Source organism: Dromaius novaehollandiae, chromosome 5 (assembly GCF_036370855.1).
Source record: "Dromaius novaehollandiae isolate bDroNov1 chromosome 5, bDroNov1.hap1, whole genome shotgun sequence".
Taxonomy (NCBI): domain Eukaryota; kingdom Metazoa; phylum Chordata; class Aves; order Casuariiformes; family Dromaiidae; genus Dromaius; species Dromaius novaehollandiae.
In genome coordinates this window covers 70,442,086-70,470,004 of record NC_088102.1, presented here as the reverse complement: position 1 = coordinate 70,470,004, position 27,919 = coordinate 70,442,086, and the positions used below count along the sequence as shown (strand labels likewise).

Below are 27,919 nucleotides of genomic sequence, written 5' to 3'. Positions count from 1 at the left end.
GCCGGGCCCCCTCCCAGGGCCGGGAGGGTGGCGGGAGAGCCCTGGCCGCGACGGCAGCACCGGAGCAGCAGGGCTGGCAGCATCTCTCCGCGCACCACCGCGGCCAAGGCCATGGCCTCCACCCTCCTTCCCCAGGCACAGGTGCCTTCCCCCGGGGAGCAGCTGCTCCAGGCCCTGGAAGAGCTCTCGCAGGCGGATTTTAAAAGCTTTCGGGATAAGCTGGCGCATGGAGACCTCCCGGGCCAGTGCCACATTCCCTGGGGGAAGCTGGAGCATGCTGACAGGATCGACACGAAAAACCTCATGGTGTCCTATTACGGCAAAGACGCAGCCCTGGATGTCGCCGTGACTGCGCTGGAGCAGATCCACCTCCACAGCGTTGTGGCCAGGCTCAGGGAAGGCAGAGGGAAAGGTGGGAAAGCCGAGCGGTCCCCGAGGTTTGGGCGCCTGGAGGGGGAAACCTGCCTGGGGAAGGGGGCTGAAAGGCAGTCGAGGGGACTGCGAGGAGCAGGGCAGCCCGGGCTCTGCAGGGACGTCGTCCTTCCCTGCCGTGCCCGGCGGTTTGGAGGAGCCCGGCAGGGTCTTCGCTGCCACCCGTAACGGCTCCATGCAATTTCTCTTCCAGCCCTGGGGCCCGCTCCGCTACCGAGGTCGTCGGCACCAGGTAGACACGGTCGGGGCAGGCGCGCGGGGTGCCGAGGCTGGGGGTGTCGGGGACCAAAGCGAGTGCTGCCGCCGAGGGGGCTGCCCGCAGGCCCCTTGCCCAAGCATCACCTCGAGGAGGTGGTGGTCAGCTCTCCTGAGCGGCCGGGGGGGCCCCGTGAGAGGAGCTGTACAGGCTGCAGGCTGCGCGAAACCTGCGTTTTTCGGTTATGGTGGTTCCATCAGAAGATTGACAGACATCACGTGAAAGGTTTCCTGCAGTTCTGATGTGGCCTGTCACCATTTCAGATTACAGGGAGGATTACAAAACGGAGATCCGCAACGCTTACAGCAGAATAAAGGACCGAAATGCCCTTATCGGTGGCAGCGTGTCCCTGAACGAAAGGTACTCAGAGCTGGTGATCGTCAATAAACACCGGGACGAAGAGCAGTGCGAACACGAGATCAAGGCGACAGGGCGGAGGCACGTGGAGATCATGAAGGAGCAAGCCAACTCCTCTGTCGCCTTAAGGGACCTTTTTGAGCCTGGCCCAGACGGGTGGGTCCCCAAGGTCGTGGTGCTCCTCGGAGCTGCAGGCATCGGGAAGACGATGGCTGCCAGGAAAATCATGTTGGACTGGGCATCAGGCAAGGTGTTTAAGAAGTTTGACTATGTTTTCTACATACACTGCCGGGAAGGCAACCTTCTCACCAGGGAGGTGAGCGTGGCTGACCTGGTCTCCAGATGCTGTCCCGGTGCCTCTCCCCAACAAGTCAACGAGATACTGAAGAGCCCAGAGAAGCTCCTGTTCGTGATCGACGGCTTCGACGAGCTGCGCTTTTCCTTCGATCTGCCCCCAGACGAGCTGTGCTCCCAGCCCTCGGAGAAGAGGCCGACGGAAATCACCCTGAGCAGCCTGTTTCGGAAAATGGTTCTCCACAAGTCCTCCCTGCTCATCACCACGCGGCCGGCTGCACTGCAGAAACTGAGCAACTGCCTGGAGTGCGAGCGCTACGCGGAAATCCTCGGCTTTTCCGTGGCAGAGAGGAAGAAGTATTTCCGCAACTTTTTCAAAAACACGAAGCAGGAGGCCGCAGACTTTCCGTTTGTCCAAGGGAACGAAATTGTCTTCACCATGTGCCTCGTGCCCATCATGTGCTGGATCATCTGTACCGTCATGAAGCAGCAGCTCAGCAAAAAGCAGGCTCTCGCGCGAAACGTGAAGACCACGACGGGAATCTACACCCTCTATCTCTCCGCGCTGCTGGATTCGCTGAGCAGCAAGTCGAAGCAGGGCATGCCCGTGGTGCTGTGGAAACTTAGCTGCCTGGCCGCTGAAGGGGTTTGGAAGCAAAAAGTCCTGTTTGAGGAGGAGGAGGTGCAGAAGTACGCGCTGGACCAGAGAGAGGTCCTCCCGCTCCTCCTCAATGAGCGCGTCTTCCAGCAAGACATCGACTGTGTCAGCACCTACAGCTTCATCCACCTCAGCTTCCAGGAATTTTTTGCGGCTCTCTTTTATCTACGCGAAGATGAAGGAGAAACAGAGACGCTTCCAGCTGATCTTACGAGGGATGTGAACAAGTTGCTAGAGAACTACAGCAACTCGAGGAATTACTTCACATTAACTGTGCGGTTCCTGTTTGGTCTCTCAAATGAGGAACAAAGAAAGGCTCTGGAGAAGAAAACCGGGTGTAAAATTTCACCAAAGATTACACAAGAATTACTTGTGTGGCTTCTGAAAAGCCAAGAAACCAAGTTAGCTGTTCTTACAGAGGAGACCACAGTGATTCAGGAGTTGGAGGTCTGTCACTGTTTATATGAAATCCAAGACGAACGTTTTGTGACAACTGCTTTGGATCAGTTCACAGGAATGCATCTCCAAGGGGTCAATCTTAACCAATTTGATCAAATTGTCCTTTCGTTCAGTATGAAAAACTTCACCAGACTGGAGTCACTCCATCTGGGACATTGCTCCTTTATATGGGACAACCCCGAGGATGACACAGGCCAGCAGCCGGCAAAGTGAGTATATCAGTATGTGAGACCCGGAGTCTCAAACTGGCAAATTCCCTTGGAGCTGAAGCAGCTTTGACAATTCAGGAATGGCTGGATGAGGCCTCCCAAAGCAAGGCTGCCCTCCTGCCACGCAGTGCCCCGGGTGGGAGCTGCCGGGGGCTACCTTTGACCGCTTTGGACCCTTGCAAGGATGGAGGCTCTGCCTAGCTGCAGCGATTGCCCGGGACAGGCAGTCTTCCCGCAAGCAGCACAAACCCTGGCCTCTCTGTGCCCAGCAAGGCAACGAAACCCGCCGCGATTTTTGGTTTCTTGGTGCCAACCTCCTTCCCGTGGCAGTTCGCGGGAGGAGCTCACTCTGCTCGGTGCTGCCTGCTCCTTTTCCTCCCGGCACTGGGTAGCGCTTGAGGCAGGGAAGGGAGAGCCGCAGCGCGCGGGGGGCGGCGCGGGCACCCCATCTCCCTCTGCGTGGGACCTGGCCGAGAGACGTTGCCGACCCAGCTGGCCACGACTTGGCCAGAAGCCAACTGCAGGGCCTCGCCACGGGCGCAAGGGGCTACTTTTACAGCTGTGAACTCGAAATGCAATCAGCAGCCAAGGCGCAACATTCAAAGCATTTCTTCTTGGTTTTTAGGGAAAACCAGCAGGAGGAGGGGAAGGATTCGCCCATCCACTCGCTTTGTCAAGCCTTGGAAAACTCAGGCTGTAAATTAAAGAGGCTAAGGTAATAGCACGGGGCGAGAGCGACATCTTAGCAGAGTTGTTGGGGGCCGGTTGCTGATGCCAGCTGGCCAGGGCTCCCCACTGCGCATGTCACGGTGGGACGGGCTGCTCTCGCGCTTCCCGGGGGCCATCCTCGGAGAGCAACCCGGTTCCTGGACGTTGTCGGTGGTGGCCGTCTCGGAGAGGGGACAGCCGGTGTTTCCACGGGTCTGGGGAGCTGCGCTGAGCCCTGCGGCTCCTCTCCGCCTCTCTTTTCGCAGGTTTGACCGCTGTCAACTCACAGGCGCCTGCTGCGGGGCTCTCGCCTCTGTCCTCAGAGCGAAAAGCACCCTGACGGTGCTGGACCTGGGCGGGAACGAAGAGCTGAGGGATGCAGGCGTGAAGCTGCTGTGCGAGGGCCTGAACCACGCCGCCTGCCAGGTGCAGACGCTGCGGTAAGGGATGCCGCGCTCCTCCGCGCACCTCCCCGGCTGCCCTGCCGGCGACGGGATTCGGGGCTGGGGCCGAGGCTGGGGTGGACACGACTGTCCAGCTCCGGGTCACCACTCGCCCCGAGCCCAGTCTGCCCCGTGGCAGAGCAGGGAGGGTCTGCGCATTAACGGAGAGGCGGCAGGACCATTCCTCTCTTCTCCTTACGAGCCAGGAATAGGGAGAAGAAAAGAAAGAAAAAGAAATGAGAAAGAGCCAGTCACTCGTGCTGCCTTTGCTGAAGACAGCTTGAGACAAGACAGACCTATTTCCCAAAGGGTCCTGCCCCTTATTATTGCATTTCCCGTTAATATAATTTGCTTCCACATTTTTTAAATGTGTCTCCTACAAGGCGACGCCGAGGTTGGCCCAGGGTTTCAGATTCATCTGCCCAGACATTTTCTGTGCAGTGCATAAACGCATGTCATCAACCGTTTTGAAACATAAAGAAACGGGGTGCCAGTAGGAAAAGAGGAGATAAAACCCATGCTAAGTGCCTAGGTCAGACAGAAGAGTTATAGGAGAGGTTTTCATGACTGTCTCCGCTGTCTGCTTGTTAGGGCTTTGGCATCTCTGGCCCCTCCAGGCACTTTGTCGCAGGCTCTTGCCCTGCAGCCGCAGGTGTTTTCAGGCCCCAGTGAGTCCAGGCAGGGCAGGCCACGCACCGTCGAGAAACATATACCTGCAGGGGGGGATCCGTCCCATGGACCACCAGGCTCCTTGGGGAAAGGATGAACCGGCCCGTAGTGGTGTCCGTCTTTTTCTTTCAGTATCGATTTAGGCTAGACAACTAGCTTGGAGGCAACCTCTTTGAGCCTTCAGCAGTGCGGTGGATGAATCCTGTCCATTCCGGCAAGACGGTTTGTCCTCAGACTTTTACCCCAGGGCTGAACGGATATGCTTTGGTTGCCTTATCTCCTTCCGTGCCTGCACTGCAGCATAATGCGACTGCTGCTGGGTATTGCCTCGAGGCTGCACGCCGGCATTTTGTCACTTGTAGCCTGGAGATTTGCATTGCATTTTCATTTGGAGGGAGTTTGAGGTGTCCTCAGCATCGTTGGCCCTGGGGCCTTTGGAATAAGGAAATTCAACAGCAAATGGTTAACTGCCTGTTCCTAAGCCGCGTGCTCGGACCTGCCATGCGGAGGACCGACGCCGGTGGGGCCGGGAGGCGGAAAGGCTCGGTGGCAGGGTGCCCGCGAGAGTCTCCGCACGGCCGGGCAGCCCCACCGCTCCTCTCTCCCGCAGGTTGGGCTGCTGCAACCTCACGGCCGCCAGCTGCAAGCACCTCGCCGTCGTGCTGGGCGCCACGCCGAGCCTGGCCGACCTGGACCTCAGCGACAACCCCCTGACCGACGACGGGGTGCAGGAGCTGTGCAGGGGCCTAGCGCAACCCAGCTGCGGGGTGCAGAAGCTCTGGTACGGGGCGCCGGGCTCGCGAGGGATGATGGGGGCAACGCGGCCGGGCGCCGATCTGGGAATCGTCATCCCTTGGCGCGCCCGGCTGAGCGCGCCACGGCGTGTCCTGCCTACCTTCGCTGCACCGAGGAGTCAGCGCGAGCTTCGGGGTCACAAAGCAATCGGAGGCTTTGGGAGATGAGCTGCCGGGAGGGAAAGACTCGCGTAGGCATCGCGCTGACCGCGTGCCCCCCACCCCGCGCAGGCTGTGGCGGTGCTGCCTGACGGAGGTGGGCTGCGGGGCCCTCGCCACGGCGCTCCGCGCGAACCCGAGCGTGACGGAGCTGCACCTGGGGAACAACGAGCTGGGCGACGGAGGCGTGCGGCGGCTGTGCGAGAGCCTGCGGGACGGCGCCTGCCGCGTGCAGGAGCTGAGGTGAGGGGCTCCGCCGGCTGCTCCCCGAGGGCCGTGGGCACTGTCGGAGGGGCACCAAGAACCTCTGCAGGCAGCGTGTCTCCAAGTTAAAAATATAAAGCAATTACTGTCTAGCACTCAGAGGAGATGGCGAGGATTTAATGCACTCCTGGGCATATAGTGGGATGCTCACCACCCTTTTAAGACACCCAGACAGTCTCTGCTGGCCAGGCGGGTATCTATCAGCACGGGAAAGGTTCACCTGCCGAGATGCTGTCTCTCACCAGCTCCACCAGCGCTGGTTTTCCCAGCCAGGTTTTATCCCTTCCTGTGCTCTTTCGGTCTCGTGAGCTAATCGTGAGCCCCAGCTCAGCGGCCCGGCGCACGCAGGCGGGGGAAAGGGCCGCAGCGGGTCGCACAGCAAGAGCGTGGGGTCAGCAGCGTTTCCCAGGGCTCGGGCAGTGAGCGCGGACGGCGGCTGTGGGTACTGCCGTGCGGGCAGCCGGCACCGGGGGTTGCCGGAGCGGCTGTGCCAACACCGCCTGTGGTTTTTCTCCGTGTGTCCCCGCCTCCCCGGGCAGGCTGTGGCAGTGCTGCCTGACGGAGGCGAGCTGCGAGGCCCTCGCCTCGGTTCTCCGCACGAACCGGAGCCTGACGGAGCTGCACCTGGGGGACAACGAGCTGGGCGACGGAGGCATGCGGCGGCTGTGCGAGGGCCTGCGGGACAGTGCCTGCCGCGTGCGGATACTGAGGTGAGGGGCTCTCCCGGCTGCTCCCCGGCTGCAGTGAGCCCCTGGGGCTGGGAAGATGCTCTCTGCAAGGACCAGGCGCTACTCACTGCGCTTCCCCCGACGGGTCTCCCTCCAGCCGGTCACTGTTCCTCCCCGGGGGCAGTTTGGGCATCTTCAGGTGGGCACCGAGAGCCTCCGAAAGCAGGGTGTTCGCAGCTTAAAAATAGAAAGAAATTATTTACTGGCTAGCACTCAGAAGAGACAGCTAGGATTTAACGCGCTCCTAGGCTCAGCACCCCAACTACAGCTGGATACGGCATCAACCAAAATTTTCAGGTGCATGTGCCCAGGCATTTTCCCCACAAAGACCACCCTGATAGTATTTCATGGCTCTCAGAAATGATCACAGGGCAGCCCAGTCAAGGGAAGGCCAAATTCTGCTCATGCCCATCTGGAGAGATGTTCCCCATCCCGCGGAGGTGATATCCAGCCTGGAGCAAGGCTTTGGGGCAAGCTCCCCTGCGAGCTTCTTCCAGGCACATGGAGGAGCAGAAGGTGACCGGGAACCTCCAGGTGGTCCCGGGGTGGATGCACAGGCAGCGAGAGTGAGGTTTCCGGCTGTGAAGGACCACACACGCCAGCGCAGCTAGGAGACCCCCTGTTCCATTCCTCCAACGTCTCTCCGGCAGCCTGTGGCAGTGCCAGCTCACGGAGGGCTGCTGCGCAGACCTCGCCGCCGTGCTCAGCGCCAGCCAGAGCCTGGAGAACCTGGACCTGAGCGAGAACAACCTGGGGGACAGCAGCGCGCGGCTGCTCTACGAGGGGCTCAGGCATCCCGCCTGCCTCCTGAAGACACTGTGGTAAGGGGCCTTTGGCTCTGGGGCTGCGGGATGGTTCCCTGCAGGGACAGGGACAAGCCAAGCGCGACGTGGGCCTCCAGCCCCCCATGCGAGCACTTCTGGGTGCTCCCGGCCTGCCCTAGCAGGCAGAAAAGTGTTTCCTGCAAAGCCATTACTGCTCCACGCACCCCTTTCTGCAGCCTTGGGACCAGGGGTCAAAGCCACCTCGGGTGCCGAGCGGTTCGAGCTGGAGAGCATTGCCCTGGCAGCTGGAGCCGGCGCCGGCCGTTATTCCCCCCCTCAGATCCACCAGCTGCTCATTGCTGGAAGCAGCATGATTATATCTGCCTCCTCTCTGAAGCGGTTGGTAATGTTTTGGGAGAAACCGCTAAGGCAAGGAAGACGGCTGGATGTGTTTTATCTGCCCTGATGCCGGCAGAGATGGTTGTTTCCCAGCGCTGCACGGGCAGGGGATGGCCGTGCCGGCACCAGGAGCAGCAGGACGTCCCGGAGCCTGCTGAGACCGGGCTCGGCAGCCTCAGCGGGGTCCGGGCTGCGTCGTGCCGTGGCCGAGCTGCGGTTCCCCAGCCGAGCCCCCACCTCAGTTTCCCCCGCGCTCTGCGCTTGCTGAAGCAGAAGGAGCTGGCTAGGACAGAAAACAGCAGAAAACAATGCTGGCTGCTTTTTTGGTCCTTTTTTGTTTCTGGCTGTGCAGTACTGTGGCTAACTGGCAATAGGGTGGGTAGATGTAACCACTCCTCTTTCCTTCTCCTCTTCAAAGGTTGGACCAATCTGGATTAAGTGAAGAAACGCTGCAGAATTTGGCTGCTCTGATGGAAATAAAGCCCCATCTAAATATAGGATACACGTGATGAGCAGAACTGCCTTCAGCGAGCGGCCCTGGCCCAGTGGCTCACCAGCTGCACTTGCACATGGGTTAAGAGGGGATCAGGAGTCCGGGAGACGCTCCCTCTACTTACGACAGGGGCTTTTAATGCCAAAAGCACTTCTCAACATGTAGGGCCAGGGTCTGGCTGCACGGCCTCGGGGCTGATCCTCCCACGGAGGAATTACCAGTTGGAGCTGAGAGTGGCTCATGCATTACAGGTGCAGACAGCACCTCCTCCAAGCTCCTGTGCAGGCAGGAAGGTAACAGAGAGCTGAGGGAACTAGCGTAAGGCTGTAGGGAACTGGGATGAGGCAACGGACGAGTGTGTGAAACTTCCATTTTTGGTCCCTTACTGTTGAGAGTGCCCCAAAACGGCATGAACAAGCCTTAGATAAAGAGATTTTTCTTCACTTCCCATGGTGTATTCACTGTGACTTGCATATTGATGAAGGTTTCTGTATTTCTGTCTGATTCCATAATTCCCAAGAAGGTCTTTCCATTTCTGTTTTGCCCGTATATTTATTGTAGAGAATGACTGTGCTGGTTACGCCAATGACAAATAAAGATCCTGTCCCAGGAATCCCTACACACTGCGACATTTCCATTCCTTCCTGCAGCCAGGGGCAATGCCCCAGGACCCTCCCAGGCCCCAGTGCCAAGGCAACCCACAGGGATGGTACCCGGGGAATGGTCCATGCATCCAGTTTCTCTTCCGCTACAAGTAGCAAACATATGGAGCGATGCATTGAATTAACAAAGCACAAATCTGCTTAAAATTCCCTGTTATTCTGGGTTCCAGCCCGTTTTTTCCTACTTTTACCATGGGAAAGGATGGGTTTTTTTCCCCCATGAACCAATTCTGACTCTTGGCCCAAATCTTGAGCTCCAGATCCCCACGTCTGCTGGAGTCACACCTGGCACTACACTCTGGTCCCTTAGCCCTGTCCTGCTCAGCATGATTATATCTGCCTCTTCAGAGCCCCGCAGGCAGCAGGGCTGGCAGCTTCCCTCCTTGGGCACTGGCAGGAGGAAGGCAGAGAAGACGGGACAGCACCGGGGCTGGCTGCTGCCCCGCTGCAGAGCTGCTCTCCTCCACCCTGTCTCTCCTGGAAGGATTCAGGACAGGCTGCTTGAAGAAAACGCTTTCTAGAGCCTGTTGTGGTCAGCCCAGGAGTGCTGGGGAGGACTTTGCTCTCTGCCTAGGGCCAGGAGAACCAGCCTGCTGCCTGAACGGGGGTCTGCGTGGGGAACCAGCTCGCCCAGGTCCTGCTGCAGCCTGCTTCTCAGCCCAGCCACGTCACCCAAAACTGCTTCGCAGCTTTTGCTGATTGCCCTTCCCAGAGCAGAAATGCTCCGACAGCAGCTATGGTTTCGGCACATAAACTTTCTGCTTATCAGCAGAAAGCCGTGGCTGTGGTTTGACAGATGCTGCTTGCGTGGGTGCGGGGGAGATGGTCGGGGGCCTCACCAGCAGGCTGAAACACAACCAGGTCGCTCCCAGCCCTGACTTTAACTGGTGCGAGCTGCCAGCAGCTAGTGGCGAGCACACAGCTACCGAGCGGCCAGAGGAGTGAGGAGCTCTCACGAAGAAACCATGCCACTGGATCCACTCAGCATCACGAGGCTTTGCCCTCGGGGAGGCTGAAACATCCCCGGAGGGCAGAGCCCAGCGCCGAGGGCAGCAGTAGCTGGGCTGCAATGGCTGGGGAAGAAGATGCCACCCCAGGCCCCTCAGAGCAAGTAAAATAGCCACAGCTCTGTCCCTGCTTGCTTGGGGCAAGAGGGATCCCACCTAACGCGTGACTTAGTGCAGAAGGACTATGTCCATGTACTTGCTAGACACAACACAGCCCGAGAGGCGAAAACTGAAGAAAGGGGAAGGAAGGCTTATTAAGACAAATGTCGGATTTGGCTTTGACGTGGGGACTTTCCCTTTTCATCTAAATGTCTTCCTCATGGCTGCCGTCAGAGGGGTTTGGATAGTTAGGTGAATCGCTCTTTGAACACCACTGCCTGGGCCCCCAGGGGCTGTAAGGGCAGCCGAGACCCGCAGTGGGGATACGCAGCTGTCCCCATAGAGCTCTGCAGGGCCCTGGGACCCACTGCTGCTGTCCCAGTGGGCCTCAGCAGTCACCAGGCAACAGCTTCCCAAGGCCTTGCGTAGCTGCCGGCTGCACCGCAGGAGCCCGGAGATGCCTACAGCCACTAAGCACGCTCCAGGGTGCCTGTGCACGCAAGCAGGTGATGTGAATGCGGTCCTACAGAAATCACTCCATTGCTTACTCCTTCCAAGCCACAGCTTTTAGATAAGCCTGCATCCTGCCCAAGCGAGGCTACACCCGAAAGCTTCGGGAAAAACAGCACCCAGAACTTAGCCTGGGTTCCATTTTTCCTTTAGAGAGAAGGAGGGGAAAAAGGACAGAAGGAAGGAAAAAAAAAAAAAAAAAAAAAAAAAAAAAGAACACCCCCCCCCCCCCCACACACACACACACCAGTGACAAGACATTTAGCTTAACCTGTCTAAGCAGATTTTCTAGCTGAAGGAAAAAGGTTTTTCTGGTTCAGAGTAACAAGAGGTCAGAATGATCCAGGGTTGAAACCAAACAAAATAAAAGTACATAAAAGCACATAAAAGTATCACTAGTACATAAACATTGCACAGAAGGGGTTATGAAAACATTACACCCTCATGTTGATTTAAAAATTTGATCTTTCTCAGTGCAGTTTCACAGCTTTCTAGGTTGAGATCATGCAAGCAACCTGACAGAATAAGTCAGTGTAATACCATGTCTTCAAACGTCTGTACTGTCAAGTGCAGAAACCACAGCCACCGATTTCAAAGCACACCAACTACAGCTGCCCAGAAATATCATCACACAGAGGTAGGGGAAACAGATGAGCACTGATAAGGGAGTGTTTATGAGAATAGGACTTTATTAAATATTTTTATTTTCATACAAAATAAGGGATTAAAATTTTAAATATTCTGTATGCTAGGAAAAACAAACCAGTATGGCATATAGAGAGCAAAGACACTTCTTTGCCTTTTCTCAGTTTTTGAAGGTGCAAGATGTGCCACATGCAGGTTTTGTCCCGGGCGGGGAATGCCAAACTGCTGAGCTGGTGCGTTTGAAGTATCGAGGCTTGTTCTTGCCAAAAATATCCTCCAGTTTGGGGCTTGCAATTAACCCAAAGAGCTGGTCAACATTCACTGGGTGATAGTATTGGTGTAAAATAGCTTGATTAAGCTGAGACCCTATAAAAACAACCATATCAGGGAAGCAGACTCATAAATAAGTTCTCAGTGCTCTGCTTAAGGGACCTTTTCCCTTAGGACCCCCAGAACTGTTATCCTTCTCCTTGCATGCCTGAAAAACTTAAAACCTGGGTAGAAAGTGAGATTAATATAGTTTTCCTGCTCGTTGCAAAGCTTTGCACATCTTCACGCAGAACCCACACCCATCCTCAGGCTAACAACAGTGCTTGTTTTTAAGTCAGTTTTCACACTAGAAGTATCCCAAACCCACCACACCTTGGTTTCCTTCACAAGAACAGGCTGCTTCATTGCAGTGAGTTTCCACCTTTCTTTTCACACCTTTGGCTCCAGACACAGAAGACTTTGGTTCAACTTCAACACAACAGCAAGAAAACAGCTCCAGTCCCCCTCACCACTCAAAGTCAGCAGCTGCCAGCACTGCTGAAGACTTGCATGCTCCTAAGCTGCACTTTAGGAAGCTGAAATTGCACTGAGAGAATCTGGAAAGCTCCAGCTGCCTAGGGGAGGAATTAAAGCAAGCAGGACCAAACTCTGCACCTACCATCAGCCCAGGCAGGGACAGGCTTCCGGGGTTCATTCTCATCATCTGTGGAGTCGTCGCTGTTCAGATCCATCCCGTAATTATTTTCACTCACTTTGGGGGACCTGGATCCCTTCGGACCCTTTGGTGGCCCTAAGCAGGATGTGGAGATAGATTTCTGAAACCACAGAGAAAACATGCGTTAGAGCCAAAAGCCCTACCCTGCAGTCCCAGGCAGCAGGGCTTGGCTCGCCAGGGGAGCTGCAACCAGGCCTGTGCGGTCTGACCTTCGTGGGCACCTCGAAGCTTTGGCAACAGCAGACAAGAAGACTATTAAGATCCCAGTTTTCACAGGAAGAGGCTATTAAGGTATCTAGGCAATCCTGCACACCAAGGATGAATCATGAGTCAGAGGTAAGTTCCCAGAGCTATATGCTGGGCAATGAACTTTACCCTATAGGGAAGGTGGCCAGAAATGAGCCAACAGCAGACTTATTAGGGCAGCTGCATCACATTCGCACTCTTTCTTCATCCCTAGCTCAAAAACGGAGACAGAAAGGTCAACCCTTCTGCATGGGAAGCCTTTGACCTATGCATTAACTGGAATATACGTAATATTCCTACTCGACAGATCACTCAGGTTGAGATTCCCAGTAAAACCCAGCAGTGCTCAAATCCTCTTGGCCCTTTTGCTGATCCCTGCGTTGAAACCACAGCCCCCTGAAAGCCGAGCAGCAGCGCAGGACCGCGTACTGCAGCAGGGACTGCACACAGCAGAACTGAAACAGCTGCTTGCCCACCATGCAGCTTCCAAGCTGCAAGGAAAAGCCTGAGAGCACCCTGCCACGAAAAAGCCAGGGCTCCATTTTACTTTGGAGCTGCAGGTCAGAACAGCGCAAGGCAAAGCTCAGAGGGACCTCCTGGATTTGTGGTGGGGAGCAGGGATGACTAGATGACCTGACAGTCATCTGTAGCACAGAAGTGCTTAGAGGTGCTGACCAGAGGACAGACCAGGAAGGCAACTCTAATTTTATGGGGTTCTTCGCATTTGATCTAAGTACAGGAATAAGGGAATGCAGAAAAAGTACACACACATTTGTATATAGGCAAAGAACTGTCATGCCTGTCAGTTCCAGGGTAAGAGAGTCCGGAAAGGGGAGTCTGACAGAGGCAGTGCTCAGGGCTGTTTGGTTCTTCGAGCAGCCTTTTTCCCACCCCTCCAGTTTTCATGTCTGAGTGGCTCCAATTCAAACCTCCTCCTGGAGATACGAGCAGCTGAAGAGCCAGATTTCCCAGGGAGGCCGGAATCGGCGCTGCTACCGTGCCACTACCGGTGCTGCAGGCTAACCTGGACACCTCATGATGTGCTGCCATCATGTGGCAATTTCCTAACATCTCCTTGAAGATAGAGCACTTGCTTTTCCTTCAGGTTCCCTGTACGGAGCACTCAGCCAAGCACCCAAAAAGGACTTCCCTGTCCTTACTCTGCACAGGCTGCTGTTAAACCCCAAAAGCCTCCACCAGAGCATTTAATCTGCTCTTTTCCTCCATCACTGCCTGTTAACAAACATCTGCAGGCCAACACCAAAGCACAGAAGCCAGTTAGGCACCACAGACCCCTTTTAATTGAGGTTCTGCTGCTGCCCAGGCTCACCTTCACAGTTTTGCTCAGCCATGTGCTGGAAGCAGCAGTCACTGATTCTGGTTGCTTGGTTTTTTTCTCCTCTCCCGCCTGCTGCTGAGGCTCGTGCGGACTGGTTTCCTCCTGTTAAGATAGAAGAACCAAATCAATCTTCATTCATGTTCACTCAAGGAAAACAACCAGATTTCTACCTCTGGAATTGAGCCATATTTTCTGGGGCTCCTTGCACAAAATTCTGTCACTCCTCTCTTACAGGAAGATCTTAGAGGATTGTTTAATAAAATAACAACAGAAAAAATCTTGTTACGGAACAAGAGTCACGCAGATAAAGGGACTCCTGTCTTTGCTCAGATTCTACCAGCAAAGTCTCCAGAACCCACGCTCACCTTTCCCACTTTAATGAGCCGTGTATTAGAAGCTGTGGCAATGAATTCTGGTTGCTTGCCTCTCTTCTCCTGACCAAGCAGCTGGTGCAGTTCTTTTGGGCTCTCTTCCTCCTATTAAAGAGCACCAGAGTTTTTCACTGCATAAACTCCTTTTTCACCCAAACCACTTTATCCAGGAGTTTCTCCTTCCACTCTCCTCTCCTCAGCAGGGAAAGGCAGTGCATAGCTAATACAAGAGCCAGAGCTGCAGTCACTCTGAATTAGATTCAGCTTCTCTTATCTGGAAGAGCTTTGTCATCTCTCACTCCAACCCAGTTGCTGACAGCACATGGGGAATTCAGACCTTCATTAAAATTAGATAAGAAGAAATAGGTGTTTGAAAGTCATCGGCCTAAGTGAATAAGAGCAGTAAGAACAAATATAGAAGGAAGAATTCATACTTAGCAGGGATAGCATTTGGAGGGTGGATTTTTTACTAATGAAGAAGGGCAAAAAAAAAAAAGGTTGTGTTAATTTGTTAGGAGTGGAAGGAACATGTACTGTGATATTTTGAGACAAGCAGCTTTGACTAAGCCATAACATTCTTTCCTAACCTTGTGTAAGTGCAAATGAGGTTATGTGAAGCCATATGATACCTGAAGTTTGTTATGGGGATCATATGATCCCCATACACTGAATGAATGTCGTAAATGGACATGGAAATTAGTAAAAGATTTTTTTTTAAACCACCAGTGAATGTTTTTTGGAGCTGTTCCTCGAAGTGCCATTGTACAGCTGTCATTCATCTTGTTTCTGCAGTACTAAGGCTACAAGGCTGAGAAAGCTTACCCATTAACAAAAAACAATTAACTCTGATTTTATCAATAGAATTAACTCATTCTTGCACAAAACCCAGCTTCTTACAATAACGTGTTTGGCTGGTTGTCGGATTCATTATAGTCATTCCTCTAAACAATTTAATAGTTAATTTTAAAACTTTAAACAGTAACACAGTGCCTGGAGAACAAGCCTGAAAAAAAGAAAAAAAAAATCCCAGTATTTCAGTCCTCACTGGCTTACAAGAGAGAAGTTATTGCAAGACCACTTCAACTCCCCACCTTTATGTTTTTGCCAGTAAACACTGCCAGCTCCAGCTGTGGTGGTGGGGCCTTCTCCTTCCCTTGTTGTTTGTGATCCCTGGGGAACAAAACCATAGTTTCATCAAGAGGAAAGTACCCACCACCCCCTGCACTCTCAGCTTCTTATTTCAGCATCCCAAACCTTTGGTAAAGCCGAACGCTCACGCTAGTCTCCCAGTTTCAGCAGTATTATGATATCTATTGCTTTACCATGCCTGTTAGCCTGAATCTGCCCTGGAAGAGTGGATTCGGCAAGTCATACCTCTCCTTCACTTGCTCCCCCTGGCGCTGCTCTACGAGATTCCTTAGCTCCAAGACTTTCTTCCCCTTTTCTTTCACTTCATCCTCTCTCCTTTTCTGCAGTAGTTCCTGCTGCACAAATTCATCTTCCTCCTGAAAGAAAGAAAACCCTTGCAACCCTCCGACTCAAACGAAGAAGGATGGGAATATTTGTAATGGCCCATCCTTACCTTTCATGGCTGTCCACCAGTTGGGCAGCCTTCCCCTTCTGCCCCCACAGCTACCTTTGCACGCAACCCCATCACCCAACTTGCTAGACAGAAATCTTGCATCACTGATGCTCTCCTTCCCCCAAATCCCTGCAACTCCTGACAGCGGTCCGTCCTCCTCCCACAAAGCAGGACAGCGCATGGGTTCCCTGCTTCTCCTTCCCTTTTCTGCATGCAGGAGGGACTCTGCGTTGCCCTTACCATCTTCAGTGCCGTCTGCTTCCGTGCATCAGCTTCTCCGGCCTTCTTTGATAGTTTTTTCTTGCTCCTTTCCTCCACCGCTTTCTCTTCCCGCACTTGCGAGAGGCGCACCTGAGAAAGGCACGCAGCTCTGCTCCACAGCCCCCCGTGGACACATGTCGCAGCCTTTTCCACAGGGGACAACCGGGAGATCTTATAAAGTGTGAGGCCTGTGGCCTTAATCAGGTCTTAATCGGACTGAGAACCCATCACCCACCAAAAGGCATACAGCCATTGCATTTAGCCTTGTGCAACAAGTCCACCACTGACTACAGGTCACCTGAAGAGGAGCCCATCACCTGGAGCGACTGGGGGAAAGAGCACGGAGATGATTACACAGCCCCAAAATACATGCTGCAACCTTGTAAGCGATTCTCTGCAGAACAGGGGGATCTAGCAAAACCACTCGTTTCCATTTTGCCTGCAGTGCTGCTCTCTACTGACTGAATTAAGCTGCACTATGAATGAGGAATACAAAAGCTGGCTGAGTCAGAGACAAGGCTCCTTTATCTGAGCTGTCTGTGCCAGTAAAAGCGTTAGTACACGCACGGCAGTGGATTAGCCAGGGCTGTGTGTACTTTTTGACTGCTCAGCTTTTGGGAAAGGTTGAAAGGAGCACTGGTTCCTTCACTTTCTAAGGCTGACCCTTCCAAAGGTCACTTCAGTCAATTCCCAAAACAAGGAAAAGCTCTGAAGCTCATCAATTCTGGTCCTTCCTTTGAAAGGGATGGGCAAGCAGACACCATCCTCCTCCCGAGGGCCTGCTCCCTCTGCCTTGAGCCAACACCAGTGTTTCAAGCTGCCACCAGGACTTCAGGCCAGTCACAGCCTCCCTCAGTCCTGGAGAAGCTGCACTGGCGGACAAAAGCAGTGGCAGACCTCGTCCACACGCAGCCAGCAATGGTTGATCCTAATATACTCTACAGCTTTTACCTGCCCTCAAAACAGGGCAAGGCAAGGCTTTAAAAGGAAACACGATACAAACCCACACACAGCCATCTTAACAGTCAGGAGCATCCCTTAGCTGCCTAGTAGCTGTTCTTTCCTGCCACGTTTCTGCAAGCCTCTGCGAGCACTGCGGCCTCGCTGCGTGGCAATCGCTTTGCGTGAACGACTCGCTCCAAGCGCTTCGGTGCCCAATAACGCTGCCTCACCTGCAGTGCCTGTTCACGGGACACACAGGCGAGGGATGCTGCCACATTCCTCGAATGCAGAGCAGCATGAACGCTGCATGCCAGAACAGGAATATTTAGAGCCACTGCAGAGGTTTGAGAACATATAGCCTCCTCTTATCGAGCAGAGAATTTCAAGAGTCTGTTTTAGACGCAGGCTAACCCACCACCGGATTAGTCACCGTCAGCAGCAACCCCGTGCTTGTGCTTATTACGCTTGTGACAAACCAGTGGCCCATTTGCACCCTCTCGGTCTCAGAGCTCACCAGGAGGAGATGTCATTGTCCTGACTGATCCGAAGCTTGGTCAGACTTCTTACCTTTTCGTCATTCTGTAAAATCTTCTGTTCCATCCGCTTTTTCTTCTCTTCTTCCATTTGTTCCACCCGCTCCCGAGCCTGCAGCGCCTTCCTTAGACGCTCTTCCCTCTTCCTGGGCAGTACAGGCACAGGAGAGGCCTCTTAGCTTTGTCTGCTCTGGCACAGAGGATGATGCAGGGCACAAGGACCTGCCGTGGTAACTGGGGCTCATGGCTCATTCTCCAGCACGGTAGCTTTCCAGTACCATGTGGAAACTATTACTTTGCTTGACTTGCTTTGATTGAGCTTAGCCTAAGCTCACATCTGGACTAAGTTCACCAGACACCAGCAGGTGCTTTGCACCGATGCAGTTCTTTTGGCAGCAAGCCATGAGCAGCAGCGCCCAGGGAACATCACTTGCAGAACGGTCCTTCCAAGTGGGAGGCAAAGACGACAGTACTAGAATGCTGTCTGCCTTGGCAGGAAAGGCCTCCAAAACAATTCTGTGCTAACCCAGGGAAGGAGCAGGAGGTAAGAGACCCCACTCACTGTTTCATTTCTGCCTGCCGCCGTCTCTTTTCCTCCTCCACTTTCTTTTTCCTCTGTTCCTCAGCCTCCTGCTTCTTCCTGAGGCTTTCCAGCCTCTGCCGCTCCCTCTCCTGGAGGGAGACGAGTTCAGATTATACCAACTGCTGAGGCCTGTTTCTACCCCCAGGCTGCTCGCGCACAGGCAGCTAGAGGCTCGGCAGCCTGCTAAACAAAAGTTGCTGTCAGAGCTGTGGTCACCCGCTCGCTGGAATGGGAAGTGAATATTAGGGGAGAGACAGTGCAGGTCTGGCAACAGTGCTTATCCAACCACACCATCTGCCTAGAGCAGAAGAGTCACCTGGTTTGGGAGGGGAACACCTCAGCCCTTCAGCGTCACCTGCTACAGAGGAGCTGTTCAGGCAAGGAAATGAGCCAGCACACCGCTGCAGCGGATGATCCGCAGCAAACGTTTCCTGGGTGGGACAGTGCTACCTATACCAGCAGCGGGGAGAACAGGAGGAGAAGGTGCCCAAATAGCTTTGTGCTTAAAGGCCAAAAGGTTTCTTAGCAGTTCCCAGTCCCAGCAGAACACCTGCAAAGAGATCCTGCCACCTCACCACCGGCCTGGCCAGTTTACATCCTTGGGGAGAGGACAGGAGGGCTCCAGGGATGCCAGTGCAAGGGGGAAGAGCTACCAGTGCCTGTGATACAAGAAGTACAGCCACTGCAATTTTCCAGCCCCCATGGTTAAGGGTATCTTTACTTACAACAAAGTCTCCCTGTGGAGAGCAAGAGCAAAGAAGGAAAATAAATAAATTAAAGAAACAACACACTTGCAAAAACGACTGAGGCTTTGGAAGCAATACCAGCACCCCCCCCGCCACTCCCCAAAACTTGACACCTGCCCCCCCTCCAGCCCTGCAAGGGAAGGTGGGACTCTGATGCACCTTAACATCAGGTCGGGTGGGAGTGTTGCGCTTGATGAAATTCCTTATGACACCCCCACGTCCTGTGGACCCCGGGCTTGCGAGTAGCTGGTTTCTCTGCACAGCCTGCAAGAAGTTTTTCAACGGGCGAACAACCTAAGGGGAGAGGACAGAGGGAAGTCAGCACCTGCCAGGGAAAGGGTGGCGAAGGAGGACTATGGCACCCGCTCACCTTGCTAGCTGGAGAGGCAGAAGCTGCAGCCTGGTTTGCAGAATTCACGGGCTTGTCCTCCAAAGGGGAAAGGGCACGACCCCCTGGCTGCTGCCTGTCCCACATAATGCCCATCGCTTGCTTACAGCTTCTTGTCCTGATGGCATTAGCAAGAGGCACGTTAGGTGGCCGCCACCAGCCTGAGCAAATACTTTCCCCACGTGAGAACAGGGGTTACTGCTACTCCCCTTCCCACCCACCATCTGCAGCAAATTCACCCCGGCAAAACCGAAGAGGAGAGATTGAGGACAAAGCTAAAAGTAGCTGAAATCTCACATAAAACACCCATAACACATGCAGTGAGGAAGCCAGGTATTCCAGACACTTGCACCACATAAAAATAAACAGATTAGTCACCTGCTGGTGTTGCCTTCTAAAACTACTCCCGTACCACCCCTTTAAGTACCACCCAGAGAATCACATCTAAGCTGTGTGTTAACAGTACTATCTTAGTCAACTTTGCTGCTTTGTGCATAACCTGAGGCGTCTGCTCTCCAAGCCAGATCTGAGTCCTAGTCCTGAACAAGGCTCAAGAAGCCATAAGGAAGTCCCGAAACACTACTAAGATTTGACCAAAGTAGATTTCAAAAACTACATGGAGGAAAAAACAAAAAAAAACCCAAATAAAACGCAAAGCTTTCAACCAAGTTACTTAGAAGGCCAGGCCTAAGTCTTTCCAGATCAATCCAGCCCATTCCTTCTCCCTGCAAACGCCTCATACCAGATGCGTGAGGGCTTCTCCTGGAACTCGGCACTGTAGGGTTGCTCCTGGTTCTCCTTCTCGGGTTCGATATTTGTATTTACACAGCTTCCTGCGGGGAACAAAAAAAGTAGCTAGCACCATATGCAAGGCATCCTGCAGCAAGGGTCTGACTCTCATCTCCAGCTCTCGTGTGCTGAGAGCCCCACTGAATGAAACTGTAGTGGGAAAGAAGAAACCCAGAGGACTACCTTGTATGCCAGTGCTGTGTATGGACCTTGCACACATCCTTCTGAACAGGCACAACTTGTCTCACCAAAAAGACTAGCTACTCTTTCCTCTACTCCAACTACAGCTTCTTAAGGGATTATGCAATTTCCATAGGAAATAAACAAAAAGCTGGAAGATCTCTACCTCTTTGCTTTGAGGGACATCAAATCAAGAGGACCTGTAACCCCTTACATGATGTGAATTCAAGGAGGAGAGAGATGTCAAGGTGCTGTAACACAACATTCAGCTACCCGGAAGACTTCAAGTCTACCAGTAATCATCTTTAAAAACGCCCCCACTCATTCATTATGCACATTGATGTCTGACTAGAAAGCATTATCTCGAGGCTTGGAAATATTTACAAGAGGTCCTTGCTTGATCTAATAGCATAGGTTTCATGCTCTCTGGAGATCAAGTTTCTCTGAAAAATAACCTTGACTGCTCAGAGGTAGTTTTGTTTCCACACAAGTCCCCGATTTTCCCCAAATCTTCATGTTGACCCTGCAGCCTGTATGCATGTGGCTTCATGAAAGGAAAGCAAAACCAACTCAACTCAACATTACCTTCATTTTTCCCTGTTTGCTGCTCAGGGGGAGACAAGTGCTGTGCAGCAGGGCTGGCAGCTTGCATACTTTTGCTTGAAGCAAGAAGGTTTTGAAGAGTCTGCAGGAGAAGGAAACAGGTATTCTTTTAGCATGGCTCCTCCAAAGGAACAAGGCTACCATGGACCTTGCTGCCCTGAAAAAGCCAGTCACATCTGACCATAATCCTGCTGCTAGGCCAGGGACTGCTCCCCTCAGAGCTGTGCTGCCTATCTGTCAGCTGGCTGACTCACTTCAGTGACAGAGGTCTGCTCATAAAGCACCAGCCTCTGCAGGAAAGAAGACATTTGCTCAGCACGTCTCGCACAGAGCAGGATACTTCACTTTGCTCAACCTGGATTCTGAAGTCAAAGTGCCTCAAGGGTGACAGGCCGCTTCTACACATCTTGGAGACAGTGATTTTCAAACTACAGATATTTGAGTCTTGAAAGAAAGATAAGTCCCTTCGCAGCATCTCAGGTTATGACACCATCAGGAACTTCAGATACCCCTCAGGAACATCCACAGCAGTACAAAGAACAAGGTCACTGCAGCACAGCATCCTACTGTGTTACCAGGCTGCTTGTGTGCGTACACAGTCCACGCTTTCCGTTACTTGCCAAGCGGATGTCAGCTACCACCACCTGCCCATTCCCACCGCCCCCGGCGCTTTTAACTGCACCAGGGAGCTGATCTGGGGCAGAGCCAGCCTCTGCGGGGTTAATTTTCACCTCAGCTAGTTCAAGATGTTTCTGACAGCTCAAAGGAGGGGATGGGTTTCTTTGTCTTGGTAGCACCACTGATTTACACTAGCTTGTCGTGCGTGTAGCCTCACTGGCCAAGCAAAGCACGTGAACTTGAACTGTCCTCTTGAGTGTTGTAGCTCAAACCAGCCAAGATAAGAATACACACACAACCAATCACCATACCCAGCTGACAGGCAAAAGCACACTAAAGCCTGGAAACCTGGCCAAACTCCTCCAAACAGCCCATCTTTAAGCAGCCCTATCAAGGTACAAAAGGTCTCTGCCCTCCAGGAGCCAGGCAGCTAGCGGGTTGAACTAGCTTTCCACGTGGGAGAGGGGCAAGCGCCGTCCATCTCAGCAGTGCCTTTATTTAACGTGACGAGCTGTGACAGAATAATCCTTCGACCGCATTTTCCGCTTCCATGGCAATGCATCCAACTGCTCAGCAAAAGGCGTTAACTCAGGAGCTGGCAGGCAAGGAGATGCACGGACAGTAGGTGAGCTGCTCGAGAGCCCAACACAGACTTACCTTTTCACTGTGGGGGCTCAGTTCCTGTCCAGGTCTGTAAAAAGAAGGGCCATTTTAATTATTTCAACTCTCTCTGAAGCAGAAGAAACATTATACTTTGTCCTTGGGGCATCTCTATGAGGACAGCAATCAGAAGAGTGAGTTACAGGTAATAAAAGCATGATGCAGCTAGCACACTGGAGTCAAGGAAGTGCAGATAAGTATATCCAGAGAGGCACAAGCGCGTTTCAGCCAGTAAATTCTTCTGATGGACCATTACTTTGCATGGCTGAGCAATACACGAGTGAGTTTTGTCCCCTTCTGCAGGGCTTCCATACAGTAGGCAAAAAGGAAGCGCCATGAGCCTCACACAGAGAGTTTTACCTGTCCAAGTCAGACCACAGGCTGACTAACCTCGAACACCAATACCAGGCACAGCCATTTCTATCAGCCTCGCAGGCTTTCTGGCATAGGGCTGCACTCCGCAGTGATCAACCTCACTGTACTCTGAACAAGGAAGGGCTGGGCCTGAACAATGCAAGCTTTGAAATATCGACCAACCCCAAGTGACACCATCACCCAAAACAGTCAGTTATAACACCAATCCCAGATCTGTAACATAGGAGTGACCCATATAGTTTCCTTGCAGGGTTTTCTGTGACTTCTTTCTGCCTGCTTTGCAGGGTAACCTCACCTCACGCTGCTGGTCACCTCATCTTCCACAAACACCTCCACAGAGCTTTGACCTGGGGGAGAAAAGCACACGCAACATTAATTAACTTGGGAATTTCAATCTGAGGCTTCCCAACAGCAGCAGCTCGCGTGCGGTAGAGCTCAGAGCCTGGGTCTCTGTGCAGGCTCTCCTTCCAGGGAACACACCGATTGCTCATCCCAGCTTTCCACACCAGCCCTGCCACCCTCCCGCAGGTGCCACTGTCAAACTGCTGTAGGCTGGGAAGGCAGAGAACCGAAAAAAGCACCTCCTCTGTCTGCAGACTGCTCCAGCTACACAAACATGCTCATGCCTGTGTCACACAGACACCATTTCAAAGACAGCTGACTTCAGCTTCTGCCTCCCTACACAGCTTTATGCAGAGGTTTGGTGGATTTGGGCTGATTTCATTCCCCCCCCCCTCCCATAACACCACTTAGCTGAAACTGTTATAACAAATGCCTACATGCAGTGTGACTCAAAGCTGACAAAACTAAATACCAAAGGCATTAGTGCTCTATTAGAAGCCAGGCTGTCTTCAGAAGCAATGATTTCAGAGAGTCCAAACAGCAAAACCTCCCAAGGAGCGGTGAGGGCAGGGGGTATGGATTTCTGAATCTCGTTTCCTCAGATGACTGTGCCCTTTGGTTCTCAGTCCCATTACTCTTCCATCTCCATCCAGAAAACCATTTAAGCTCCTTTGCCAACTTCCGCCAAATCTCACTGGGTGGAAGCGTAGCCTGAGACTTGGTCTGACACCAAGCAAGGACCTGAAGATTGCTCCCTAACCAGGTAGAAGCCATGAGGCCTCTTGCTAAGACCACCAGGAGCCAGTGATGTTAACACAGATGAGCAGCTCCACTGCTGCCTACTCCCCACATCAAAGATGAAAAGCCGATTTAGCCAAACAAAAAATACTCGACAACTGAAAGGAACTTACAGCTCACTCTGCTGGAGGCAGAGGACGATTCTCGAGTTGCTGCCTTCTTTGAAATGGCCCTGCTGATAGACCTCCGGATCATGCTCTCTCTTTTGCTGGCCAGTGAGTACTTTTCTGCCAAGGAGGCCCTACGGCTTTTATGGGGGCCACCCACAAAGCTTCGGCGTCCAGAGCAGCGGCGTGCTTTGGCTCTCATTGCGGTCATTTTGCTGTCGGAGTCCTGGAAAAGCACTTTTTCTAGGCCTTGAGGAGACCGATCGCCTTGGTCTGCGGCGGGATCTCCATTTCTAGCAGCCTTGGGAGTGGAGGTACTTGTTCTTTTGGGGGTCTCTTCCCCCTCCCCTGCTCTCTGGCCACCAAGGACCACACTGACAGATGACACAGCAGGCAGCTCAGCAACTCCAGCCCCTTTGGGCAACTGCTCCCCCGCGACAGCCTTACAGGCGCCATCTCCCTTCCCTAACTCCACCTGAGGGCAGCTGTTAAAATCCTTTTTTGCCGCTGGAACTTGCCCTTCAGCTGGCCATTTCCCAGTCAGTGTCACCGGCAGTGCTGGAAGCTCCGTTTTAACACTGGGCTGAGACCTTACCACAGGGTCGGGTGCAGACACCTCTTCCCCCAGAGTGCCGGGGGTCTGGGGCTGCTCTTTGCTGCGGCGTCTTTGAGAACCTGGCTTGGAAGACGCTAGCTTGATACTGCTTCTCCTTCTGGACAACCTTAGATAAAAACAGTTAAATTATCAAGTGATACAGAAGTCTCCCACTCCCAAATGATTTTAGAGCAAAAAGCAGACAAATTTCAAAGTGAGCCTACTGGCTTCCTCCCTCCACCACTCCCCCTCACAGCTCCTCTTTCATCACCGGTTAAATGCAGGAGCTCAACCTTGAGAGCTCCCAGATGTGCTCTGGCACGTTTAGCTGGGGCAATTTAGAAATTACTGCTCCCCACAGCCTGCGAGATGTTTTTACTTGATGTTCCCACTCTGCACCATAGGACATGTAGTCTCACTGCAACCACGTCAGCTATCAGCCTGCCATTATAGATTTACTCACAAATAAAGGTTGCATCACACGGACATGAACCCCAGTGCTGAGGCACCAGGACACTCACTGCTCTGCGCAGTGACCCCCAGCCGGGGCTGACATTAGGGGACAGTAAACTCAGACTGGCACAACTGAACCCACCCTGTTCGCCCTGAGCAAAGTACACACATCACATCCACACAGGAAGGGATTTTGGATTGAAGATTCCCAGGAACACTTATATATCTCAGTCTCCCACAACCAATTTTATGTGGAAGTCTCCCCTGTAGATCTCCCCCAGGAACAGCAGGCTATCCTGCTCTCTAGCAGGCTGGTAAAACAGATAAGCACCGGGGAAGCAGGGGCCCAAACGCTGAGAAAACATTCACAGCTCTCACGCAGAGCTTGCAAACAGCTTGGGAAACAGCGATGCCACAATACACGCAGTATCTGACAGCCCGATCCAGAAGACAACAGCAAAAGTGTACATGTAGAGTTAGGACTCTCTAATAAGTTTCTTAAGTTATCTTAATTTAAGGGGGAAAAAATATCAGGCTCAGTAACTGTCTCTAGCTCTGTCGCTTCAGCTAATCCTGATCAACTGCGTAGGGGCTTGGGGAACTCTGGCAATGAAATCCTGCTCTCCCGCACTAAGTGACTCGACAAAAGAGGACAGAGCCACGCACTTGATCAGCTGGACAAATCCAAAAACCAAAGGACAATTTTGGCGCACTCAAGAGAGAGAAAGCCTCCAATGCCAAGCAGACTTAGTGACAGCTACATAAAGGGGGGAGATCAGAGAGGAAAAAAAACCACGATGGAGAGCTGACATGAAAGCGCACGTGAGGTAGAAAACACGGCTAAGAAAACGCACTGTGTCATAACCTCAAGCTCAATTAACGTGGAAGACCACCAAGGAGCAGTGATTTGTCCTGCAACCAATATGCAAGCTGATACTCTCTGCCCTCAGTTCAGTCTTGGTCTCTTAAATTTCCCATTCTGACCTCTAGCAAAAAGGAGTGACTTAATTGGGAAATCTGAAATTAAAAGTGCATGAAGAAATGGACTTAAAACAAAAAAACCCCAACATACTGAGCAAAACAGAGCAAGGGAAATAACAATGGCCTGACCCTGCAGGATATAGCAAAGTGCTGAACTTCTGTATGAACTTCCTGTTGGTGAGTGATCACCATCCTTTTAGACATCTTGTCCTATCAGGAGGAGGTTCGTTGCAAAACTAATTTTAAAAGAGGACAAACACATGGAAGATGTGTCTCCTTTCCGGGAGCAATCCAGCTGCTACATTTGACTTGGAAACTAACAGGATGTTTTAAGAGCTCTCCCCATTTAGATCATCAATGTTTTCCTCTCCTGCCCTCCTTAACCACACACACGCATGAACTTCCCACGCTTCCTTACTATTCTTGCTCTTCTCTCCATCCTCCATGTCTTGTTTCTGACAATCTTTCAGTTCTAACCCTTCCTGCCCAACTCCTGTGGGTTTTTCACCATGGTTATCAACATCCAAGTGCCTTAACGCACAAACAGTTCACTACTGCCTGTCAAATCAGGGGGTTTTGGTCCTGTTACAGCTATTGTCTGCATGTCTGCTCTCAGATCGCAGCACACGTTTCTCTGAAGGGAAGGTTACCTTAACTACCGCGCCACTGACACCGAGATGAGCAGACACACAGCCAGCTGCCACAAAGCAGTGACATCAGGCAAGTTAGTTAGCACCAAAGCCATACCTGCCTATAGCTGCAATCAAATTCTGCCAGCATCATTTTGCCTTTGCATCCATTTGCAGACAACTGTCCTTGGGAGGGAGAGGTTCCCTCACCCCTATATATAGGTCTTCTATATAGTAAGTTTTAGCTTGCTTTCTAGTGACTGATACGATGGAGTGGGCATGGCATTTTTGCACTTAATACGCAACGAGTCCCGGTCTCCGGTTCTCTGACACCAATATAAGATTCATGGTGTGAGCACCAGAGGCAACCTCAGGCCAGCAGGTGTGCTGAAGAATCAAGTAAGCAAACAAACCAACCAGAAAAACCCCAAACAAATAAGAAAATAAAGCCAAATATTTATTATTGTTTCTAATCAGAAAAACAAACAAAAACAGAAGTGAAGGAAACCAAGTCACTGTCTTCCAAACATTCACAAGAAACAGAGTTGACCTATTTTTGAACTAGACATGCCCTATTAAGTATATTTACTAACTCAGGAAATTGTACTGGCTTTTGGGAGGGGGTGCGGAGAGTTACCACTCAATTTTGTTTCACCCTTAAATTTAAAATTTACTTTTCATTTCCTGCTTGCTGAAGGTTATGGGCACACAGCAGAGCCAGAACGTGAGCTGACCCACCTACCTCCTCCTGGTCGGCTCCCTATTTTCATCTTTGAGAGAGCAAGACTGCCTTTTCTTGGGACGCCTCCTCTGCGACGGCGTTTTGGGCACTAATTCAGGCTCGGCCCCAAAGTTGCTGTTGGGCACACAGAGGCAGAAAGACGAGATGGCCTTCCCCTTGCTCCCCACCTGCCAAGCACGCTATGTGCGGAGTAACAGTCACCCAGTGAGGCCGGTTGGGTGAGAAGGGAGTGAAGGAGGTGCAACAACGTCCAAAACAAGGTGTGCAACACACAGCTATGCTAAGTCACTTGAAAGCCAGCGCCTGTGGGGCCTCACATGAGGCCCAGGCCATCAGTGCACGTGGATTGGGCTCGCGGGGGCTGAAGGTGCTGACACCAGAGAGCATCCCACGGTGGGGGGAGGACGGGAGGCCTCCTCAGGGGGCGGCCTACCTATCCAGGAGCCTCATGCCCTGCTCCTCGACCTCCCGCAGCCACGCCAGGTGCTTGTGCTTAGCGTCGCGGAGGAACCTGGAGAGCCTCTGCCCGCACACCTCCAGCAGCCGCGTGGGACCCTCGGCCTCCGCCATGGCCTGCCTGAAGCACAGCGGGGCGCACGGGGGGGATGGCACCCTGCACCCCCCCCCCCCCAGAAGGCCCCCTCTGCCCCCCTCCCCAGGGCTGGGCGCGAGGGCAGGGCCAAGGCGCCCAGCCTCGAGGCTGGGGAGCCCCACACCCTCACCCCCAGGCCCTCCCCCGCCATGGGGCAGCCCCCCAGCTCCCCCCCCCCCGGTGTGGGAGGTCCCCGGGACACAACCGTCCCTCCCCGAGGCGACACCGCCCCACCGGGCCGCCCACACCATAGAGACGCCGCCCAGACAAAGCGCCCGCCTCACCACACAGCGCCCTCGCGCGCGCACACGCGGCCCTCCCCAGCCCACCTCCACCCTGAGGTCATCACGGCCCGCGCCAATCAGAGCGCGCGCCCCCGCCCGGGAGCGTCGCTTATTGGCGGCCGCCTCTGCCCATCACTCCCCCTTCCCTTTAAAACCACGCCACCCAATCACCTCCCCTGTCTGATC

The 27,919-nt window shown here is 53.1% G+C and overlaps 2 protein-coding genes across 2 annotated transcripts; one reads left to right on the top strand and one right to left on the bottom strand.

Annotated features, from left to right (window-relative positions):
- Positions 1-111: 111 nt before the first annotated feature.
- On the top strand, positions 112-8,699 carry NLRP6 (NLR family pyrin domain containing 6). Its single transcript, XM_064513443.1, has 10 exons — positions 112-412; positions 626-664; positions 952-2,665; positions 3,291-3,380; positions 3,640-3,813; positions 5,096-5,425; positions 5,511-5,681; positions 6,242-6,412; positions 7,081-7,251; positions 8,012-8,699. Exons 1-10 carry the CDS (start codon positions 112-114, stop codon positions 8,100-8,102), a joined length of 3,252 nt encoding a protein of 1,083 aa, XP_064369513.1. The 3' UTR covers positions 8,103-8,699.
- A 2,345-nt stretch (positions 8,700-11,044) lies between these two features.
- LOC112993813 (inner centromere protein-like) lies at positions 11,045-27,795 on the bottom strand. The gene is made up of 18 exons (XM_064513442.1): positions 27,734-27,795; positions 26,858-26,971; positions 23,464-24,179; positions 22,506-22,557; positions 21,833-21,866; positions 20,540-20,639; positions 19,728-19,818; positions 18,968-19,103; positions 18,757-18,891; positions 17,831-17,940; positions 17,303-17,414; positions 15,773-15,883; positions 15,325-15,455; positions 15,042-15,120; positions 13,945-14,055; positions 13,571-13,681; positions 11,938-12,094; positions 11,045-11,375 (listed from the first exon to the last, which is right to left on the bottom strand). The coding sequence occupies exons 1-18, from the start codon at positions 27,793-27,795 to the stop codon at positions 11,170-11,172; spliced, it is 2,568 nt and encodes an 855-aa protein (XP_064369512.1). The 3' UTR covers positions 11,045-11,169.
- Between the last annotated feature and the right edge of the window lie 124 nt (positions 27,796-27,919).

Bases quoted from the DNA above. Each gene is read 5' to 3' on its own strand.
- NLRP6 (XM_064513443.1), top strand. From the start codon at position 112: ATGGCCTCCACCCTCCTTCCCCAGGCACAGGTGCCTTCCCCCGGGGAG. The intron at 413-625 runs GTGGGAAAGCCG...TTTCTCTTCCAG, and splicing joins CAGGGAAGGCAGAGGGAAAG to CCCTGGGGCCCGCTCCGCTA. The intron at 2,666-3,290 runs GTGAGTATATCA...CTTGGTTTTTAG, and splicing joins ACAGGCCAGCAGCCGGCAAA to GGAAAACCAGCAGGAGGAGG.
- LOC112993813 (XM_064513442.1), bottom strand. From the start codon at position 27,795: ATGACCTCAGGGTGGAGGTGGGCTGGGGAGGGCCGCGTGTGCGCGCGC. The intron at 15,884-17,302 runs GTAAGAAGTCTG...TGCCTTTCTCAG, and splicing joins TTTTACAGAATGACGAAAAG to GTGCGCCTCTCGCAAGTGCG. The intron at 13,682-13,944 runs GTGAGCGTGGGT...CTATCTTAACAG, and splicing joins GGCTCATTAAAGTGGGAAAG to GAGGAAACCAGTCCGCACGA.